The sequence below is a fragment of the Anas acuta genome, chromosome 12 (assembly GCF_963932015.1).
Source record: "Anas acuta chromosome 12, bAnaAcu1.1, whole genome shotgun sequence".
NCBI classification, from domain to species: domain Eukaryota; kingdom Metazoa; phylum Chordata; class Aves; order Anseriformes; family Anatidae; genus Anas; species Anas acuta.
The window spans coordinates 1,719,111-1,739,655 of NC_088990.1; the positions used below are offsets into that span (position 1 = coordinate 1,719,111).

Genomic DNA, 20,545 nt, shown 5'->3' on the forward strand with positions numbered 1-20,545 from the left:
GCCCCACTGCTCAAGAATTTATTTTTTTACTGGTACTGAGCAATTCCTAACTAGCAAAGCTCTGTGGCAAAGAAAAAAAAAAAATAATAAAAAAATAAATCAAGGTGCTACATTTTCCATAACTTTGAGAGTAAATGCCTGTTATGATGCTACACGTTACTCCCCCTCATACAGACAGCCTAGGAGTAGATTTTGCTTCTGCTCCTCAGCTCCTCAGCTCTCGTGTTGCCCAACGTGGCTCGGAGTAGGGCGGATGAAATGCAGAGCGAGACGTCAGCAGGTAGCCTCCACCCACTGCATGGAGATGGTATCGCACACGAAGCGCTCGCATCTTTTTTTTTTTTTTTTTTACCTAATCTCTATTTTTAAAGAATCACTTTAGTCCTGGGAACGCTGTAAATAAAGCCGGGTCCCAGCAGCAAGTAGAGTTCATTTCAGATGGCTCTTAGGAAAACAACAGAGCTAATTATACTATAGTAATTACCTGAAAATTATATGTATGCTGTTTTTCCACCAGTCGATACTGCTATTTTTGAACTTTGCATTGTTCTCATGGATTGCTGGAGTCATGCTGTCTCTAAACGGTCTTCTCATCATTAGCTTAGCCTCTGGTTTGGGGAGAGTGCTTTAGAAGCGCAGCTGCACCGTGTGCTATTTAGCCCAGATCTTTTACGCTTAGCTGCGCTCTTCACCTCTATACACCCTCACCTGTGCTGTGTTTGAGAAAATATTCCCATTTTAACTGTCTTTTGGGTATGGATTATAAGATTCCAGCACTACAACAGGGCTCTAAAACAGCCTCCAATTTAGATTTAGTCCTGCAAGCTAGGAGACATGGACACGTGTCCCCAGTCTGTCCCTCCAAGCAGCCCCTTTGTCCCCACGCTTACGAGGGTGGACACCAGGACTCCCAGCAAACCTCACCCTGGCCCACTGTGTGCGATGAACAACTGCGATCATTCTGACTTTGCAGAGTCTCATTTCCTCTCCCATCCTGGGTGGGGCATGTTATTGTTGTCTATTTTTTTTTGTTTTAAGAGCAACCACTGCAAGCACCTGACAAAGGAAGGCGAGCGCCGCGGGTGAGTGTCGCACCACACTCCCCAGAAGGGAATGTGGTCTAGCAGCAAGGGCAGGAGAATGGGAATCAGGGATCGTTGGCTCCTTCCCAAATAGATTCCTGCCGTACGACCCGATTTTGACCGAGTAAAATGCGCTCAGAAGGACTCCTTTATGAAATGGGGATGATGATAATAAATATCTCCCGGGACTGTTGGGAGAAAATTTATTAGCACTTGGAAAGTACTTTGAGATTCTTGGATGAAAGATGATGGAGCTGGAATGCTGGCAACATTAAAATAAATTGGAATAATCTTAATGTTTATTGCATACAGTGCTTTCATCTTCAAAGTTCTTTACTAGCATGAGTGAATTAACAAAGAAAAATATTAATAAAGATCATATTTACTCATAAAATTATTCTCCTGGTGCATATATAAATAGATCTGCCTCCAGTTAAAAAATATTATTAGGAGAAAACCCAAGCACCAACTCCAGCATTGTGCACTAAATCCCTAGTGGTGCTGTCCATAGCAAGCCTACTTAGAAGTATGAATTATTAGTTTGTACTTTTAAGGAGGATAATTGGACCCTGAGTCTAATCCAGCAGCAACAAAGTCACTGGGAGTTTATCACCAACTTCCAGGGAAAAAATCAGGACTGAGGAAGAAGGAAGAGCCCTGGTTAGAAGACACCTCTGCTGTGCCAGGGAGGTTTGTGTGAGGCTGTAGTGAGCAGGCAAAGGCATTTCTCGCTGCCTGACACTGCAGGAGGCTGAAACGGGGTTTGTTGTGTCTTTGGGAGAAGCCACAGATAAATCAGAAGCACGTTGTGCCACCGGGAGCGACAGGCAGCAGCCCCAGATATTTACTGTCAATGTCCAGAATTAGGGCATCCCAGACTAAACTGGCCAAACGTTGCTTGCAAGGGATTGCAGACTTTTTTTTTTTTTTTCAAGTATATTCTTACTGGCATAGACGTCACTATCACGTTATCACTGGGAAACACAGCCCAGCAATTTACTGAAAACCAGTAAATGAGACAGTCCTTCCAAGTGCATTATCTGCATTGATTTCAAACCAGTGCAGAAAGAACAGCAAGGGACGTTTCCCTCCGTGTTTCATTTTCCAGCCACCTTCCCCATCTCAGTTTCTTCAGCTGTAAATATAAATAAAACCAGAGAAAAGGCATTCTGTTGTTATTTTCCCCCATTTATTTTGAATTAAACACGTTTCCATAGGTCTCCTTTACTCCAGGAAATACAGAGTCGCTGCATTCTCCAGCATGATGTGCTCGGACACAATCCAGAACGTAATGGACTATAATAGATTTTTTAAAAATCTATGGTGCACTTCATAGACTCTGGAGGTCATTTTAGGCAGCCCATCAATGCCCGATATAAATGGTTTTGTTCAGAGTGTTTTCTGCACACCCATCAGAACTACGCACTTGCCAGATGTGTGTCCCACAAAACCAAAGCAATTCTCTATTTTCTCCAGACTTACTGTGGAAAAAAAACACATTACCTGTGAAGTACTTTGTAGCCCAGTCTCAAGACTGTATTGCTGTTTCCTCAGAGCTGGCTGAAGGCTTTACAAAGTTATTCACAGATTAAATTGTCCCAGTTAATCTGCGATGCAACGACTTCCAGGCAAAGCTTCAAATATGTCTGGGTTTGGATAGAAATCAAATGTCACCTTTGGGAAATATCCTTGTTATTAGCATTAGACATAGCTCTTGGTTCAGCCTCCAATAACTTTGCTGAATTATAAGGGGTTTGTTAGGGTTTGTTATTGGTGTTTTGTGTGCGTGTCCGTGTGTCCTGTGCTGATGTAGCACGCTTGGACAGACACTATTTTTTTTTTTTTTAAGCACTTACTGTTTCTGGTACTACCAGTGCTTTCAGAGGAATTTGCAAGCATTAACTATTTTATGCAACACCTAGCACATGGCAAGGATCCAGTTAGGAGCATATCTCCTCTCTGATGTGGTCCCACGAGGCTGGCACGCTCAGACACAGGTAGCATTTTGCAGGACAGACAAAACACACGGGCAGGAGACGGTCTTTCTATTAGCAAATAGCTGCAGAAAGCAGTTTAATGACAGACAAGACTGACATCCAGACAAACAGCCAAGGTCTTTTTCTCACCATGTGATCTTTTCATAATCCTCCATTTCTCCCCCAGATCAACAGGTTCCTCTTTGTCACTGTCAGCCCTTCGCACAAAGAGCCTTTTGTCTGCGGCTCTGACCCAAACACATGAGATTTTTGTGGCCGTGCTTGGCCATATGCTTTTAAACGGACTAATGGGCTCTCGAGCTATGAAACAGGACCTTGACCCCAGGAGGGGAGGTGGTTGTGTGACAACATCGCTCTGTTTTGACATCATAACTCATCCCTGCACGACACAGCAAAAGCGCTTGAACCTGATCCTCTACGGACACCAGCGCAGGTACTGCAGTGACAGCAGCCTCCAAAGCCACAGCTCGGGGCAGGGAAGACCCCAGGCAGTCCGTAGCTGCTGCTTTATGCTCTGTCTCTCGTGCCTCCTTGGGACACAGCACATGCTGCAGAAGAAACCACGCTGGCCACAGAGCTCTGCGCCCTGCTGCAGTTTGTGCGCGCTGCTCCTTCAGGTCCTGGTGCAGTGAAACGCCACGTTCTGGGGAAAGAACAGCACTTTTCCAGTCACCCTAAAAATGCACTGCTGAGGAAGAAGCCGAGAGGCAGTAAGAAGCAAGTTTTTGCAGTTTTAAGGAGCGCAGCACCACGTTGTGCTCAGCCTGCCTGGGGAAGGAGGGCGCAGGGGGCTGCTGCTGGCTCCTGTGAACCTCGCCGCTGAGTTTCTGCAGCTGAACACAGCACGAGAGGAGCTCATGCCCTTTAACTGGCACTTGTTCCCGACTGTCACAGAAACCCCTTTGTTTTCCAGTGGAAACAGCTCCAGAGCCAAATTCCTACCTGTGCCTCTCGGGGTGTGTCTTTGCCCCTCTGCCACATAAACAACCGGGGGCTTGGCTCAAGGTAAAACCTTCCTGGAGCTTCAAGGCATCTTCTTGAGGGACGTGGTGTTGTGCGGGGGAAAAGAGGAACCTGTTCCCTGCTATTGCCCTTTAATCCTTTTCCCCTTTCAGTTCTTTCACCAAAGCTTCGTGTTTAACAAATCCGTCCTCCTCAGACAGGGCTGTGCATGACCCCTTGCACTCGGGAGCCACTTTCCCTTGTATTTCACAGAACTCGCGGGGTTTTGAGAGCTGACCCTCACCATTTGCCGGTGCTGCAGATGAAGGAGAAGGCAACGAGCCTCTTATCTCCCCTCAGCCTTATCAGGGCCTGGCAGCTGGGTCACGCTGGGGCAGTGCAAGGGGGAGGCCGGGCAGCAAGCCCAAAGCTCAACGTGCCAGTCAGAGAAAGGGAAACCCTGCACCAGCAGCACCTCTCACGTTATGAACCTCTCCAGCCTCGGGGTTAGGGGCAGGCACACGGTGAGCCAGTCCCCAAGCTGCCACCACCTGCACAGAGCACCCCCCACACGTCTTGTGTGGCCTTCCTAACCCTGGAAGAGCTCTCAATTAAAAATCTGCCTTTCCCGTAGCATTCCGCAGTGATTTTCCCATGCAAAGCACAGGAATAAGTGGGCGAATTTAGTATTAGGCCTAAAAAGCAGAGTTGCACAAGATCCTCTCAGTCTGATGTCTCCACCCAGCAAACTCTTTCAAAACAGTAAGTTCTCTCTTTTGGTCGAAATTTCCTCTTTTAAAGTTGGAAACCTTTCACCGAAAGGTCTTTCTTTTCGCTACTAATAAAAATCAGCTATTAATGCCATTTTTCCCTCTTTCGTTGAAGATGTCCTGCCGTTTTCTTCCATCTAGGAACAAAAACCTCTTAAAACGATACCAAGAAATAATTGGCACCTCTTAGGCAGATTGCTCAGAAATGGTCCTGCGCCCACATCTGGGCTGCCAGGCGATGCTCAGGGTGTTCCTGGAGCAGACCAGGGGCCAAATTCTGTTTTGGGAAGCACAGTTATTGCAGAGATATCATGTCAGGGACGGTCCCACATGGGGCCAGGTCTCGAGCTGATGTAAAAATCAGCTGTAGGCAAGGCTAACAGCCAGAAAGCAAAGAGAGGATTAAAGAATAAAACATAGAGCAAGCAAATATCAGCAATATCCCATGCCTTCCCTCATGCACAGCAGCAGCACAGCCTTGCCTCATGGTTTAAAGCCCTGGGTCTGGTTTTAGGCTCCCTGAGCTGTGGGCTGCCCACGTTCAGCACACCATGTCCCCCAGCGAACAGGAGTAAATTGTCAGTGTTTATCTGGGGCCTGTTCCTCGTTATCAGCTCCGTGGAGTCGCAGAGCGTTCGCTCGCGTGCAGATGCTGCCCTGATTACAGCCCCTTATCACCGCACAGCTCCACAGCAGCACAGGGAGAGCTGAGCCCCAGACCTGTCCCCCTTAGCACTGCCAGCCCTCCTTTGGTGTCCCCTGGCAGCCTCTGGGGACAGCGAGGGGCTGGAGGCCAGAGCCCCACATTCTCAGCAGCGGATTTGCTCTGTGGTGGCACCAGGCTTTCCTTCTGCTGCTTTAGGGCCTGACACAACGGGCAGCTCAGCCCTAAAAATAGGAAGATGGAGAGCCCGTATTTCACACCCCTGTCTCCTCCCAAGGAGCAGGATCAGGCCCCTGTACGCTCAGGGCCCTGCGCAATCCAGCAGCCAGCCCACAGCTCCACCACGCTGAGACTTTGGTTGTTTAACCCACGGAAATCCACCGGGCCTCAGCCACCAACACCAACCCCACGGCCTTCAGAGCAGGCCCCACAGCTCACCTCTGGCACCCCGCTAGGTTTGGGTGAAGCAAGGACCCTACAAAGGCTATTGCACACTGGTGTTGCTCAGGATGCTCATGCTGGTTTACCATCGGGGACACAACTCACCTGGCTCATGAGGACGGCCGTGCTGAAGGGAGCAGGAGCCACACGAGCAGGGCTGGAGCCTCTGCTCCCTCCCGCAGCCCTGGAGTTAACAGGCACACACAGATCTCTTTACAAGAAACCCTGCTTGCACTTTTAGCCTTTTCGCTTTTCTTTCAAATATTTCTTTGCCCGTGGACATTTTGGGTAAAGGGAAAAAAATCCGTTTAAATCAACCCCATTGTTTTCACAAAACCAAACTACAGAACGATTTCGGAACGTGGTTGTGATTTGCCACATCTGTTATTTTTATGCATTATTTTATTGCCAAGAATTTCATAAAAGGTGTTATATAACTGCGCATTGTATCACATAATTCAGCATGTTTCCACAATTAGGAGTCCACGTGAGCATTTAAGCAATGATCTTGCCCAGGGTTTTTTCTGCGAACCTTTCAGCCCAGCCAGCCCGAGATACAAAGATGAGCTGTGGCTGCGGTTTCCTCTGTTCTGCTGCAGACTACACTGCCATTTACTGACGGCCAAGTTCAGCTGTGGCCCGCGCAGCACAGATCTCCTCTGCATCTGCATTTAAAAACAAAATAAACTTATTTGTTTGAACCCTGTGCGCTGCTCACCAGAACAAGCAGAGATTTTCCCTAATCTTATATGCAGCTGGATTATCTGTCTTCAAGATGTTAACAGGTCCGTTGCTTGCAAATTATTGCAAGACAAGTGTTTACCAGGTTAAAAGCAAAATAGATTTGCACTGAAAGCTACTGATGGACAGTTGGATCTAAGGCTGGAAAGACAAAGGTAGAAAATTCTGGGAGTGAAATAAAAAGCTGTATTTGCTGTTCACTTTATGAGCAGCTCTTAAAACACTTGGTGCTTCCCAGCTCCAGGTGAGTGCTCTCAGGGGAGAGGTCACTTCTGGCAGAGGATGCCCCCGCAGAGACTATCCCATGGGTGAGCAGGAGCTTGGGTCTGCCGAGCTTTGCCGTGGAAGGGACTGGGTTATTCGGGCACAATCCGTGCTCTTGCAGTAGGTGAACTGCTGAGAACTTTGGAAATTTCCAGCCTGGCACCGCTTTAAATGAAAATCTCCATCTTGTTCTCCTGGGTCAGATATTCTGCATGCAGTTTCTAATTTGGACCACGGCTCTGGAAAACTTGATTAGAGCTGTGAAAATGGAATTTTTATTAGGGAGAACTGAGATTTTTGCCAAGGTTTATTTTTCAAGGGAGTAGGACCTAATCCTAGAAGTAGTTCCAGGGCTGTGCTATGCTGGATGCCCTTGCGATGGTTTATGGCAATTATGCAGCCAAACCTGGCCTGACTGGTAATGTTTGCTTTGGACAAGTTGCTACAGATGGCAGGCAACTGCAAATGTACTTCCCAGCCTGGTGCAGGCATCACTGAAAACGCATTTCATCTAAGCTGTTTTCCTCTTCATTTTACACATTATTAACGCGTTGCCAAACCCATACTACCTAAAAACAACTAAGAATTTGGAGGCATGGAGAGAATGCGGAGTAATATATCTGTGTTCAGACAGAAGCCTGTGAGGTGTAAGCACTGGATAGACATGTCCCCGATGGCTTTCTAAGATCAAGTTTCTGCAAAATCAAACGTGGACCCCCTCTCTAGGTGGCTGCCCTTCAGGGAATAGGGCATGAGTTTCCTCCAGGGAACCCATGGGGCTTGCAGCACGGAGCAACCCTCTGGAGGGGCTTTACATCTCCGCAGCAAGCAGTAACCAGACTAAACTAAGCCATAAATCCAGGAATGCATGGGAAAAGAGCAAATTAAAACGTGCTATACTTGGCAGGTTCCTTTGCAAGCGTAGCACTCGTGAAAGGTGACATTAACGGCCCAAGCAGCTGAAGGCTGCTCTTTCTTCCAGAGCTGGGATAGCACAGGCAGGAGCAGCAAAGCCCTCCCCAAAAGCGCTCCCTTCCTCTCCCAGGAGGGTTTTGCCTTGGGTGCAAGAGCTGCTGTGGCACTGTGAGCCCGTGTCCTCCCCACTGGCAACTCAGGAACTACCACAAGTCATCCCCAGATAGGCCAGGGGTGGGGGCAAACCTCAAGTCTCCCCACAGGGGGCTTTGGCCATGAGCAAAATAGGAGCAACATCCCCACAGCTCTCCATGCAAGCCCCATGCAATGCACAGTGCCCGCTGCTCGTTTCCTAGGCTGGCAATTAGCTCTAATTTAGCTGCAATGGGAGAGAAGCCACCGTCAGAGTCGCCCTGCTGCTGCCCCCAACTCGTGATGGGCTGGAGAGCTGGAGAGCATCCCTTCCCCAGCCCTCCCCTCCTCGGGAATCCACCCGCACCAGGGCGATATCGGCTTAATTCCCACACAGAAAAATAGTGAGAATTAATTTGTTAGTGTCAAATTATGCCTTTGGAGGCGCGTGCTCACCTCGTACGGACTTCAATGAAAGCCTGGCCTTCACGTGTGCAGCCGTGGGCCCTCGGTGTCTGTGGCATGCTTTGAAGCCGGGCGGCGTTAGGAGGTGTGAGATGCCCGGAGCAGCGAGCTCAGCGCCACGGCGCGCAGACAGCAAAGCGAAGCGCACACAACGGGCACAACGCGGGATGTCAGAGCCTGCAACTTCATTACAAGGCAGAAAGGAGATCAAAGGAAGGAGTTCTCAGCTTAAAAACGGGAAAATATGTTTTAAGTTTCCAGGAAACCGCAGAGTTCGCTGCTACACGAGCGTAAATGTGAGATTTTGGAAGCAGCGCGGAGCTGCCATGCGCCAGCCTCTCATCCATACAACATGGAAAGCCTCGTTTGCACCCAAACCTCCACCAAGTTAATTAAAGCCATTCCTCCCTGCATGTGGATGCTCCAGCCTGTTTACATACAGCTCATGGCCATCCTGTTCACACTTGTCCCTGACATACTTGAATTAAACCCAGAGCCCAGCCACGCACCCCCTACGCAAACGAACCCAGTTGGTTGGCCAGAGAAGAGAAGGGGACGGGAAGGGCTTGCTGCTGTCTGTTCATCCCAAATGAGAGGGTGCAGATGAGATGGAGCCTGACTCTTCTCCCAGGAGCATGGTGAGAGGCAACTCATCAGCCCAGAGCCTGGGACAGCACTTCCTACAGCAGTAAAACTGCACGGAAAGGGCACACTCCGAGTCAGGCGAATCTTACAAGCACCTCTCCCATGAAGCATGCCATGCTAGCTGAAGATTAGACCGACCCATTTTCAAAACAAAAATGAACAGGTGATTATTTTTCCTCCCTGTCACCAACAGCAAACAGGAGCTGGAAATCAAAGAGCCATATATAAAAATTTAACACTTCTAAGATGCTTGCCGGCAAGTTCTTTGTACTTAATGATTAGACTTTCCAAGCGAACACGTCTTTTGATGATACAGTTGGTAGAACCTAAATAATCCAAGGAAGCAAATTAAGGATCATTTTCTTCACTTTTAACTCGAGTTAAAGTACAGCACTGTCTCTCTGACACTGCTCCACAAATCTGCTAAGAGCCTGATACCTTTACCAAAGAACAATCAGTCCTCATTTTGGGACAGAGCCTCTTAGCTATCCATAGCAATATTGCTGATCCATGCCCAGCAGCAGGTCTGGGACCTCAGTCCAGCCCAGGTTTTGCCTGACACCAGGAATTTCACAGGAAAGCTGCTTTTCCTTCTCCCCAGGGTGATGGGAGCTTGGGAGGGGCACAGGAACCCCTTGGGACTGCTCCCCAGCACCGCACAGACAGGGGCTTACACCCACCCACTGCTCTTTTTCCTCCCATTATTCAGCATATTTCACAATGTCACTGATGGACACCACCCCACATCATAGCAGCAACACCCACCACCCAAAAAAAAACCCACACAGCAAGTTCCTGAGCCCCCATTCCCTTCCCTGCCCCTGGAGCTGCTTCAGGAGGGACTGGACACCTCCCTCACTGCTCACCCGGGGGGCGATGGCCCAACACTGCCCAGCCGAGCTGCTCTGCCTGTGCCCCCCCAGGCCCAGGCTGCTTGTCCAAGGGGTAATTTTAGTATTTTCCACAGAGCTTTTAGTATTTTCCCCTTGGCTGAGAGCCCTGGCAGGAGCGAGCAGCAGCGCGGCGCTGGGAACGCCATCTCCTGGCGTCCTCTGCCTCCAGCCCGCGAGGCAGCCACGGCTGAGCTGACCCCACTGTGCATGGGTCAGTGGCTGAATTTGGGGACCCAAACCACATGGGGACACTTGGCTGGGCCCAGCACATGCTCACGCCACAGCACGAACATCCTGCATCCTCTGCGGGAGCCTGAAGCGGGGAGGGGATCTATGGGGTGCTTTGCATCGCTGCTGCAGCCCTGAGCGAGAGCCTCCAGCAGCCCCCAGGTGCTCCCACCTGCGATGGCACCCCGAGGGCTTTGAACACCTCTCAGAACACGAAACCAGGCTCCAACCAGCAGCCAGGAGTTTAATGTTGGGGTCTCTGGCACTTTCACCCCCCTCCGAGAGCAGCTCTGCAAAGGGGGCTCTCAGCTCAGAGGCGACGCGGCAGCAAAACCCAGCGCAGGCGCAGCTCCGTCGCTGGGAGCCACCACGTCTGCTTGCCTCCAAACAAACAGCACAAGAGGGAAATGGCATATGGGGAGAAGCCTTGGCGAGGCTGGAGGTCTGGTGATCAGCTCCTCGGAGCTGCTCCGCCACTGGCCTGAAAGAACAACTCCATCAGCTGCAGCAAGCAGACCTTCTGCTTCCCACAATTCAGAATTCATCACAGGCTCAAATACAGACACTCCAGGCTTTTTCCTGCTTTAATTATTTAAAAATCCTAACTCTGACTGTTTATTTTCATGGACTGCTACTGCATTCAATTATTTTAAGACCCAAAAAAAAAAAAATATTTGAAGCCTCTCCCTCATTCTGCTGCTGAAGTTTAATTCACTCTAATTATTTCATATTACTTAGACTATAATAGTTTCATAATTTCTAGTATATTAAGCACTTAATACGTTGTGTCATTTGAAGTCGCATATTAAATTCAGCAAAGTACATTTTAATGAGAGCTAAGTAGTGTGAAAATATTAATACAAGGCAAGAGTTGATTTTTGCACCCACGCTGGTAGGCGCCGGTGCCACACGCAGCGTGCGGGGCAGGTGAGTGCCGGGGAGCAGCAGGGACACGGCCCCGGGTGCCTGGAGCTGGGAAAAGGGGAGCGGGGACAGGATGGGGCCCTTCCATCACCCCGCTCTGGGACCCCATAGAGGAGCCCATGGGGGTGCTGCAGCACACTTCACCCCGCAGCAAGGGATGGGATCCGGGGTGAGATCCTGCGTGGTTCCCCCAGGGTCACCCTGTGCCACTTCCAGCCCCCAGGGGAGCAGCAAACCCCAGGGAGCAGCAGGAGAAGCGCTCAAGGAAAGTCTCAGCTGCCCCCCCCTCAAGCTCCCGAGGCCCAAGCACCCCATCCCTACGAGGCACCACCCTCTTGACGTGCAAAGCTCGGCTCTAACTTTCTATTTACTTCTTTGCCGGAGCCTCCCCAGCTGAGCACCCCAACAGGAGCCCCCTTCCCGCAACCCCCCCACGAGAAATCCCACCGGGGTCACGCACCGCAGGCACCTGCTCGGCTCTATCCCAGCAGAAATCCTCGGAGATCTCCTCAAAACCTCACTGGCACCCCAAAAGGAGCCCAGAGGAAGCAGCCACCCCCTCGACCCCCGGCTTTTATCCACGACCACCGCCCCCACCCAGGTGATGCCGGGCAGGTGCAGGGGCACCGCAACCCCCCCTCCCTATCCCAGCCCAGCTCGGCCCGGTTCGGCTCGGTTCAGCCCCGGACCCGGCTCCTTTTGCCCCATCCCCTCCCGGTCCCTTTAGCGGGGAGAGCCCCGGGCCCCCCTCGAAGCCCCCTGCCCGCCGGGGGGGGGGCTGCACCGCCGGCTCTGCCCACGCGGTGGCGACGCAGCCCCGCGGAACCCGGGATGCTTTAATGAGCGCCAGCCGCTAATTGCGGCAGCTCCGCAAGGCGCAGCTCACCCCCCCCCGAGCACCCCCTGACCCCCCCATACACACACCCCAAGCCCCATCGGTTCCCCCACCCCCGGCCCCGACCCCCGGGGGTGCTCCCGGTACCGCAGCCCGGGGGCGCCGCAGGACCCCGGCTCGCAGCCCCTCTCCCCGACCCCCTGCCGCCCGGGGGGGGGCGCCGTGCTAGGTTAATCCTGGGCTGGAACCAGGTATTTCGGGCTAATAGGTGTGCGAGCCCCCCCCCCCCCCAGCCCGTTCCCGGAGCTCATTAACGTAATACTTTCATGTGTGAAACGAGCATATAAATGGGCATTAATGAGCTCCCGGCTGCGGCGCGGAGGAGGAGGGGGAGCGGAGAACCTGGCGGGGGAGCGGGCGGCCCCCCCCCGCGGCTGCTGGACCCCCCCAGGGCCCGGGAGGGCACCACCGAAACCCCCGGGGTGCGCGCCCCGACGGGGCGGCCCCGGCCGCATCCTGCGCAGCGGGGCCACCACGAGCGCCCCCCCCTCGCCCCCGTGCCCGCGGGGACCCCACGGCCACGACCCCCCCGGGGCCAGCCCCACGGACCAGGCGGCTTCTTAAAGTCGGCTTTTATTAAAGAACCAAAATCGCGTACAGAGGTGCCTCTCCCTCGAGCGGGCGAGCGCGGTGGTGTCTCTGTCTGCGGAGTCGCGAACCGCCCGTTAAAGTGCTGTTACATCCATAAATGTACGGGGGGGGGGGGTGAGGGGGAGGAAGGAAGGAAGGGGGGGGCTCGGGGGGAAATAAATATACATCATAAATAAATAAAAATTCCAACAAATACTGTACCAAGAGAATCACAGTACATTTATATCCATTGCACATAGCCACTTTTGTTTCCAGTCTGGACGAGGGTGGAAGAAGCGGACACACAGGGAGGGAGGGGAAGACGCGGAGCGGGGGGGGGGGGTCCCGGGGGGGCGCGGGGGAGGGACGGGGGGGGACACGGTGCCTTCCCCCCCCCGCCGTCCCGGGGCTTCTCCCCGCCGTATTGCCAGTCCGAGAGGGCCGAGCTCCGAGTCCTCTATGTACAAGTGTCTCCTCGTGGAAATGGCTTGTGTGGGCTCTGCCCTCGGCTGCGGCGCGCCGCAGGGCGCATGGCTTCGGGGTGGGGGGGGGGGGGGGGTCCGGGGGTCGAGAGGGGGGGCTCACTGGGGCAGCAGCGGCGGCTTGAAGGAGCAGTTCCCCGTGCAGTGCCGCGGGGTCAGCATTTTGCAGGAGAAGTGGTGCAGCGCGTCGTGGGCCTCTGCAAAGCGACAACGCCGTCACCCCACCGCCGGGGTCGAAGGTGGGGGGGTCAGGGGGGTCGCTCCCCCTTTCTTAGACGGCTGTGCCCCCCCCCCGGCCTGCCCCCCGGTACCTTTCAACTTCTGCTGGATGGCGTAGCGAGCTTTCCTCTCCTGGTCCAGCTCGTTGCACAGCGTATCTGGGGGGAGGGGGAAAGCATCACAACGGGGCTGGGGGCACCGGGGTGCGACCGCCCCGTCGGGGGTCCGGGTTGCGCGGCCGGGGGGTACGGCGCGGAGGAGGGAGCGGGGGGGGGGACCCGGCCGGGCACCGCTCCCGGCTGATTTTGCGGCTCGGATTTTAATTTTTGCAATTTTTTTTTTTTTTTCCGGGAGGGAAATCGCTGCCTTCGGAAGGGTCGCAACATAACGATGCCTCCTCGCAGCTCGCGCTGCCGAGGGGATCAGAGCGCACGGAAGGACGCGGAGTAAAACAAAAACAGGCGTAAATTAAAAAAAAAAAAAAAGAAAAAGAAAGAAAACGGGTAAAAAAAAAATACCTCGGACGATCTGGAGCTGCTGCACCATCTCCTCGCGGTACGCCAGCTCCCGTTTCATCTGGTCCTGGAAGTTGTCTGCGGGGCAGGGGGGGTCAGCGCCGCCCGCCCCCGGCCCGGCTCCCGCTGCCCGGCGCGGGGCGGGCGGGGGGCAGCGAGGGGGGCTCGCCGGTACCTTTCAGGCTCTGGAAGTCCCTCTCCAGCTTCTTCCTCAGCTCCATTTGCTCCAGGACCAGTTTTTGCAACTCGTCTGTTTAAAAATACATGGCGGGGTCGGGGGCAGCCCGCGCCTTCCCAGATGGAGGCGGCTCAGCGCGGCGCTAATCGCATTACGTTACATTAATCACAGGAGTTAATCACTCCTGCCGAAAACCTAAATACCTCGAGCCGCGAGGAGACGCCGGGGGGTCCCTCCTGCCCGGCCCCGGCCCGGCGGGAGGGGGCAAAAGGAGCCGTCGGGGCGCGGAGCTCCGCGGAGGGGCCGCTCCCCCCCCCAGCCCACCCCGTCGGGGGCCGCCCCCCCGCCTCACCTCGGGCCAAGTTTTCGATGTCCTTTTCCACCAGCTGCGTCCCCGCCACGTCCATGCCGAGGCCGTCCTCTCCTGCGGGGTCGGGGGCGCGCACGGGGTCAGCGCCGCCGCCGTCGGGGGAGCCGCGGCCGCGCAGAGCCCCGCGGAGGGGCCGGCGCTTACCTCTGTCGGTATTTACAGGGCTGGGATGCGAGACGTTCCTTTGGTCCTGATAGGATTTTCTGGTCTCTAAATCCTCTGCCGTCGAGTGATTGTCTTCTTTATCTTGCTCTTAAAGTTAATAAACCGCTTTTCAACCATAAGCAACGAAAGTACGGTCCTGATATATCCTTAATTACATAATTAAGGACAAAGCCCTCGTTAAAGCCTTCTTAGCGGACATCCTAATCGCTTTGCCGCTGGAAAGTAGCTTGCTGCCGGGAGCTTGGCCCCACCGCGCAGCGCGGCCCCGCAGCCCCGGCCCCGCAGCCCCGGCCCCGTCCCACGCCGCCGGCGGGGGCATCCCCGGGCCCGGCGGGGGCCTCTCCCCGACCCCTCTCCAGAAACCGTTTGCTCTCTCTCTTCTCCCCCAAACCCCCCAAAACGAAAGCGGCGGCCGGGGCTCCCCCCCGGGGCCGAGCGGCGGGGGGAGGCGGCACCCAGGGCCGCGCCGTCGATGGGCACCGCGCCGCCACCCCCCCGGGGCCCCGGCCGGGCGCCCCCCAGCCCCCGCGGCGAGCTTTACCCTTGGCCTCGGGGGTGCACAGGTAAGCGGCCGAGGCTCCCAGGGAGGCGGCGGTCTTCAGCGGCTGCAGGTGCTGCTCCCCCCGCTCCGGCGCGTAAACCTACAAAAAAGCGAGTCAGGGCCGGGGGGGGGCCGGGCAGAGCCCCCCCTCCCCGGGGCAGAGCCCGCTGGGCCCCGCACCTCGTAGGCGCTGCCGCTGCTGCTCCGCTCGGGGCTGCCGTCGGGGGGCTGGCCGCCCTCCTCCGCCGCCGCCTCGCCCGCTTTCTCCTCGGGCCCGTCGGTGGCAGCGGGCAGCGGCTCCTCGGGCCCGGCCAGCAGCCGGGGCGGCGGCGGCTCCCGCTCCTCCGGGGCCGCGGCGGAGGCGGCGGCGGCGGCGTCCTCGTCGTCGTCGTCGGGGAAGCGGTTGGACTCCACGTCCACCTCGGGCTCCTCGGCCGTGTCCCCCCCGGGGGAGAGCGAGCGGTAGCTGGAGCTGCCCTCGCTGAGGAAGTCCGGGGAGAGGTAACCGGGCCCTCGGGCGGCCCCGCCGCCGCCGCCGCCGTACGCCTCGCGGGTGCCGTAGAGCTTGGCGATGCTCTCGGTGTCCTTCACCACCGGGCGGAAGGCGGACAGGTAGCTGCCCTTCCTGGGCAGGGGCAGCGGGCCGAGCAGCGCCTCGTCCCCGGAGCGCTCCTCCTCGCCGGCCGCCCTCGACAGGGCGCTGGAGCAGCGCTCGCCGTCGGCCCCGGAGCCTTCCTGCGGCGTGGCGCTGCTCCGCCCGCTGCCCGACGGCTCCGAGCCCTCCGGCTCGCCGTGCCGCCCCGCCAGCCCCGACGGCTCGGCCGCCGCCGCCGCCGCCGCGGCCGCCGCCGCCACCACGACGGCCGTGGCCGCCGCCTTGGCCTGGCTCTGCGCCGGGTAGGGCGGCACGGGCAGGCTGCCGGCGGCCGGCCAGAACATGGGGAAGGACGGGTAAACGCCGCCGTCCTTGGCGGCGCCGGGCTGGTGGGGCGGCTGCGCCGGCTGGTGCGGGTGCGGGTGCGGCGGCCCCCAAAACATCCCCGACGGCAGCGCGCCGCCCTTGCCCGGCTCGCCGCCTCCCGCGCCGCCCAGCGCGTCCTCCTGCTTTTTGGGGCACAGTCCGAAAGCGGCGGCCGGGAAGCCGTACGGGTGAGGGAAGAGCGGCGGCGGCAGCTTCTGCAGCATGCCGAACCCCTTGCTGGGCACCGGGATCACCGGGTAGCTGCGCACCGCGCCCGCCCCGCCGTGCGCCCCCGCCGCCCCGCCGTGCGCCGCGGGCAGCCCCAGCGCTCCGCGCTCGCCCGCCGGCTCCTGGCCGCTGCAGCGCAGGCTCTTGTGCGCCGGGGCCAGCTCGGGGCCGGCGGGCGGCGGCGGGTGCAGAGAGGCCTTGGCCGCCGGCGAGCCTCCGCCGGGGCCGGCGGCGGGGGCGCCTTGCAGGGAGAAGGTCCGCTTGCGGGTGCCGCCGTTGAACATGGCCTTGACATCCTCCCAGGCGTGCGACAGCTCCTCCGTGGCCGTCTTGTCGCTGAGCTTGAGGTGGCGGCGCCACGAGTTGAAGTTGGCGGCGTCGGGCTGCGTGTACTTGGAGTCCGGGGTGCGGTGCGAGTGGAAGATGAACTTGTTGGGGGAGAAGTACATGCTGCAGTAGCTGCACTTGATGCACTTGGCGCGGGAGCTGTTGTAGCGCGCCGGGATGAAGCTGCCCCGCGAGCCCCAGGCGCACTCGTGCACCACGTCGAAGGCGAAGTTCTCGGGCAGCTTGGGCGGCTTGTGCTCGCCCAGGAAGGACTTGCAGAGCCGCTCCGCCTCCCGCTTGGTGATCATGCCGCAGCGGCGGGAGGAGATGGGCATGGCCCCGGCCCGCCGCAGGATCTCCAGCTGCACCGGCGTGCACTGCACGCAGGTGATGCCCAGGGCCACCCGCCGGTTGTGGATCTCATTGTAGCTGTAGTTCTTGAGCAGCGTGTTGGAGATCTGCGCCAGGCACAGCCGCTCCTGCCCGTCGATGACCAGGGACACGATGGGCACTCCGTACAGAGAGGTCTCACCCACTTGGTTGGGCTTGAGGGTATTGGAGCCCTGGTACGGCTGCAGCTCTTGCTTTGAATTTGGGGAGGAGCTTGCATCTCTCCCATTTCCCATCTGACTGGCGATCGCCTCCATTCCCCCCAAAACGCCCCTGCAAAACAAAATCGGGGAAAGGCGCCGGTTACCACCGCTCCCGGGGCCCCGCAGCCGCCGCCGCTCCCATCCCGGCCCGGCCCGGGGCCGCCGCGCATCCCCAGCGCCGCCGGTCCCGGCCCCGCCGCAGCCGGAGCCCGGGGGGAGGCAGCGGCCGCCCGGGGCAAGGACGGCCCGGGGGGTGCGGGGGGGACCCCGCCGCTCGCCCCGGGGGTCGAGCCGCGTCCCTTTGTGCCGGCTCGCCGAGCCGTGCCGTGCCCAACCGAGCCGGGCCGTTGCGGCGAGCCCCGGGAGGGCTCCAACGAAAGGCACCGGCGGAGGCTGCCCGGTGCGTCCCGGTGGGTCCCGGTGCGTCCCGGAGCGCCGGGGCCGAAACTTGCCGCTCGCAGCGGGGCGGGCGCCCCTTCTCCCGGTGCCGGCGGATCAGGGCCCGGGGCGGGCAGGAGCCTCCGCACGGAGCCCGGGGAGGGGGGGGCACAAATGGGCTTAGCCGGGCGCTAAGCGGCTTCCGCGGCCATCACGCGAACCGCCGGCAGCGGCTCCCCGGGACGCGCCCGGCCCCGAGAGCCCCCCCCCAGCCCCCCGCCGCCCCGCGGCACTTACCGGGGCTCCGAGCCCGGCTGGACGGGCGGCCGGGGGGGGGCTCTCCTCGGGGCTAGCGGCCGCCTCGCAGCCCCGGCGCTCCGCTGCCCGCCGCCGGGGCCGCCATCCGCCGGGGGCCGCGCTCCGCCGAGCGGCGGGCGGGCGGGGGGGGCGCCCCGGCCCCGGCCCCGGCCCCGGCCCCGCCGAGCCGCCCCCGCGGGGAGCCGGGCGGGCCTCGGGCACCCGCTGAAGGCTTCCGGCCGCTCTCCGGGGCCGCCGCCCGCCCCGCCGCCGCCGCGTCTGCCCGGGCGAGATGCAACAAGAGCGAGTGGCCAGCCGCGCCGCCGAGGGAGGATCCGGAGCCGTACTTGGAGCCGCCGCACATTGATCCGGTGACAGCTAAAATAACGGGAAGACACACCCACTTAGCACCAGCATATTTACATTAACTGCCTCCGGGACCCCGCGGCCGTCAATCACCGACGCGCTCCAGTCAATCACGGCGCGGCTCTCAGGCACGGGGGGGCGCGGGGGGCCGCCACCGAGCGGGGACCCGCCCGGGCTGCCCGAGGTAAGAGCGCGGCCCGGCCCCGGCCCCACCTGCGAGGGGCTCCGCGGGCCCCCTCCCCGCGTCCCCCCCCCAGTCCCTCCGCGCCCCCCGGCAGCCGCCACCGGGAGGGGCTCGGCGGGGGCACCCGCGGGGGGCCGCGGCTCGTTGCGAGTTGGCGACGGGCGAGGGAGGCAACGAAAAGAGGAGCCCGGGGGGGGCGGCGGAGGGGCCCCATCGAAATCGCCGCCGCGCTGCTCCCGCCGGGCCCCCCCCGCCGCCGCCGCCGCCCCCGGGCTGAGCGCTCCGCCGGGGCTGCGCGGCTGCGGGACCGGCCGCGGGGGGATGCGGGCGGGGATGGGAGATGGAGGGGGGGGGAACCGGGCCGGCAACGAAATCGCCGGGCGGAGGCGGCGGGGGGGGCACGGCCGCGGGTTTTCGTTCGCTCCGGGGGCCCCCTCCACGCCGGCAGCACCGGCGGCCACCGGAGCCGTGGGGGGGGGGGACACCCCAGGTCCTACCGGCGCGGAGGGGGCCCCGCAGCCGCGTCTCCGCCCTGGGTGGGTTCCCGCATGCAGCGTTCGTCACGGCCACATTAATTAAACTGTAATTAATCATCGCGTCCGGCCGCGATCGGCGCAATTACACTGATCAAACAGAAGTTAATAACGGCGCGGATCGCCCCCAGCTATCACTTTTGTCCCCGGCGCCGGGAGGATGCGGCGGAACCGGCGCGGAGCGAAACGCAGGTGCGGAGCCGCCGATGCCGCGGTCCCGGAGGCTGCGGGGCCGGAGCCGACCCCGCTCCGCTCCCCCCGCTCCCCGCAGCACCGGGGCCGGAGCGCGGCCGCCGCTGCCCCCGGGGCCCCGCCGCACCGGGGGGTCGGGACGCCCCGTCGGGGGGTTTGGGGGGGGGACACACACAGACGGGATGGGTGCTGCCGGCCGGGCCTTGCAGCGCGGCCTTCCCGCGGCGCTGGCAACCCGAGCCGGTAATTATTCCTCGCCTTTTAATTATTTATCCGCTCCCTCGTCCTCCAGCCGGGCGGACGCAGGAGCCGGCGGTGGGAGACCTGGAGGCGCTGCCCCTCTCTCTGCCGGCTCGGGGTGGTCCCCGGGGGCTGGATGCCCGCAGTCCCTGCCGAGCCCCCCCCCTCCGGGCCGCGGCAGCCCGGCTCCGGCCCCTTTTGCTGCTCCTCGCCGGGCTGCGAGGCACCGGCGGCCCCTTCCCGGGCTGGATGGGGGGCGGCACGTCGGGGGTCCCCAAGGGGCAGGGGGCTGCGGCTCTGCCCCGGCCCCCTCGGCCGTGGCCCGGCCGTCCCCGCTCCCCGCAAGGCTCCGTTCCCCGCAGGGCTCCGTTCCCGCACGTCCCCGTTCCCCGCACCGGAGCCGGCCGAGGCCGCCCCGACAGCGCGGAGCCCCGGGCCGGGGAAGCTCCGCTCCGGCCCCGCCGCTCCGGCCCCGCCGCTCCGGCCGCTCTCCCCGCCGGCTCCCCGCTCCTCGCCGTATCTTTTAACAGTTGAATTGACTGCAGTTTTTGTCAGTTAATTAGGTTTAATTTACATAATTAGTACAGTATAAAGAGTATTGGGGATAATCAGGAGGTACGTCTCGCTTACTGTGTAAACACGGATTCGGAATTAAAAATCAGATGTAATTAAGGCGTGTGCGCGCGGCTTTTAATTGTAATGAATTTCTAATTAACGCTCAACGATCGCCGCACGCGAGAGCCGGGACGTTTGCGGGCGCCTCCGCCGCCCCGGGGCCCCCCCCCGGGGTCCCCCCCCAGGCCCGGGGGTGCGCGGCCGCCGAGGGGCTGCGGGCAGGGAGCTGCGCCCCGACGGGACCCCCGCGCCCGTGCCTCTGGCGGGCGAGGCCGGCGGATAATTTAGGTTAAAACTTAGGGAGCCGTGTCACGGGTGTATAAATAAATAATCACCCGGGGCCGGCCGCGAAAGGCCCTTCTCTCCTGGAGGGCTGCGCCGAGATTGCCACATAAATCACGGCGGTCTAATTCAGTGGAAGTTTAATAAACGCCTCCTATTGGAAATGAATGTTCCCCATTTAACAGTTGTATCAGCACCATATAAAACCATGACCCCAATAAATTTAATTTTAGAGGCCGATCAATCCGGGCTTCTCTCTATCGATCCGCAGCGGCTCTGCGCATTTACAGCCTCTTCCGCGGCCCTTCCCG

General features: G+C 59.1%; 1 protein-coding gene and 1 long non-coding RNA gene across 3 annotated transcripts; both read right to left on the bottom strand.

Moving 5' to 3' along the window:
- Positions 1 to 5,818: 5,818 nt before the first annotated feature.
- LOC137863141 (uncharacterized) lies at positions 5,819 to 11,705 on the bottom strand. 2 transcript variants are annotated; one of them, XR_011100715.1, is made up of 3 exons: positions 11,564 to 11,705; positions 8,405 to 8,596; positions 5,819 to 6,561 (listed from the first exon to the last, which is right to left on the bottom strand). It is a non-coding gene; the product is annotated as an uncharacterized lncRNA (long non-coding RNA). The 2 variants fall into 2 exon arrangements; XR_011100714.1 differs by having other exon boundaries at positions 5,820 to 6,561; positions 11,573 to 11,642.
- A 1,370-nt stretch (positions 11,706 to 13,075) lies between these two features.
- On the bottom strand, positions 13,076 to 17,952 carry SKOR1 (SKI family transcriptional corepressor 1). Its single transcript, XM_068696209.1, has 9 exons — positions 17,823 to 17,952; positions 15,219 to 17,217; positions 15,039 to 15,138; positions 14,477 to 14,584; positions 14,315 to 14,386; positions 13,960 to 14,034; positions 13,788 to 13,862; positions 13,362 to 13,427; positions 13,076 to 13,247 (listed from the first exon to the last, which is right to left on the bottom strand). Exons 2-9 carry the CDS (start codon positions 17,199 to 17,201, stop codon positions 13,150 to 13,152), a joined length of 2,577 nt encoding a protein of 858 aa, XP_068552310.1. The 5' UTR covers positions 17,202 to 17,217; positions 17,823 to 17,952; the 3' UTR covers positions 13,076 to 13,149.
- Between the last annotated feature and the right edge of the window lie 2,593 nt (positions 17,953 to 20,545).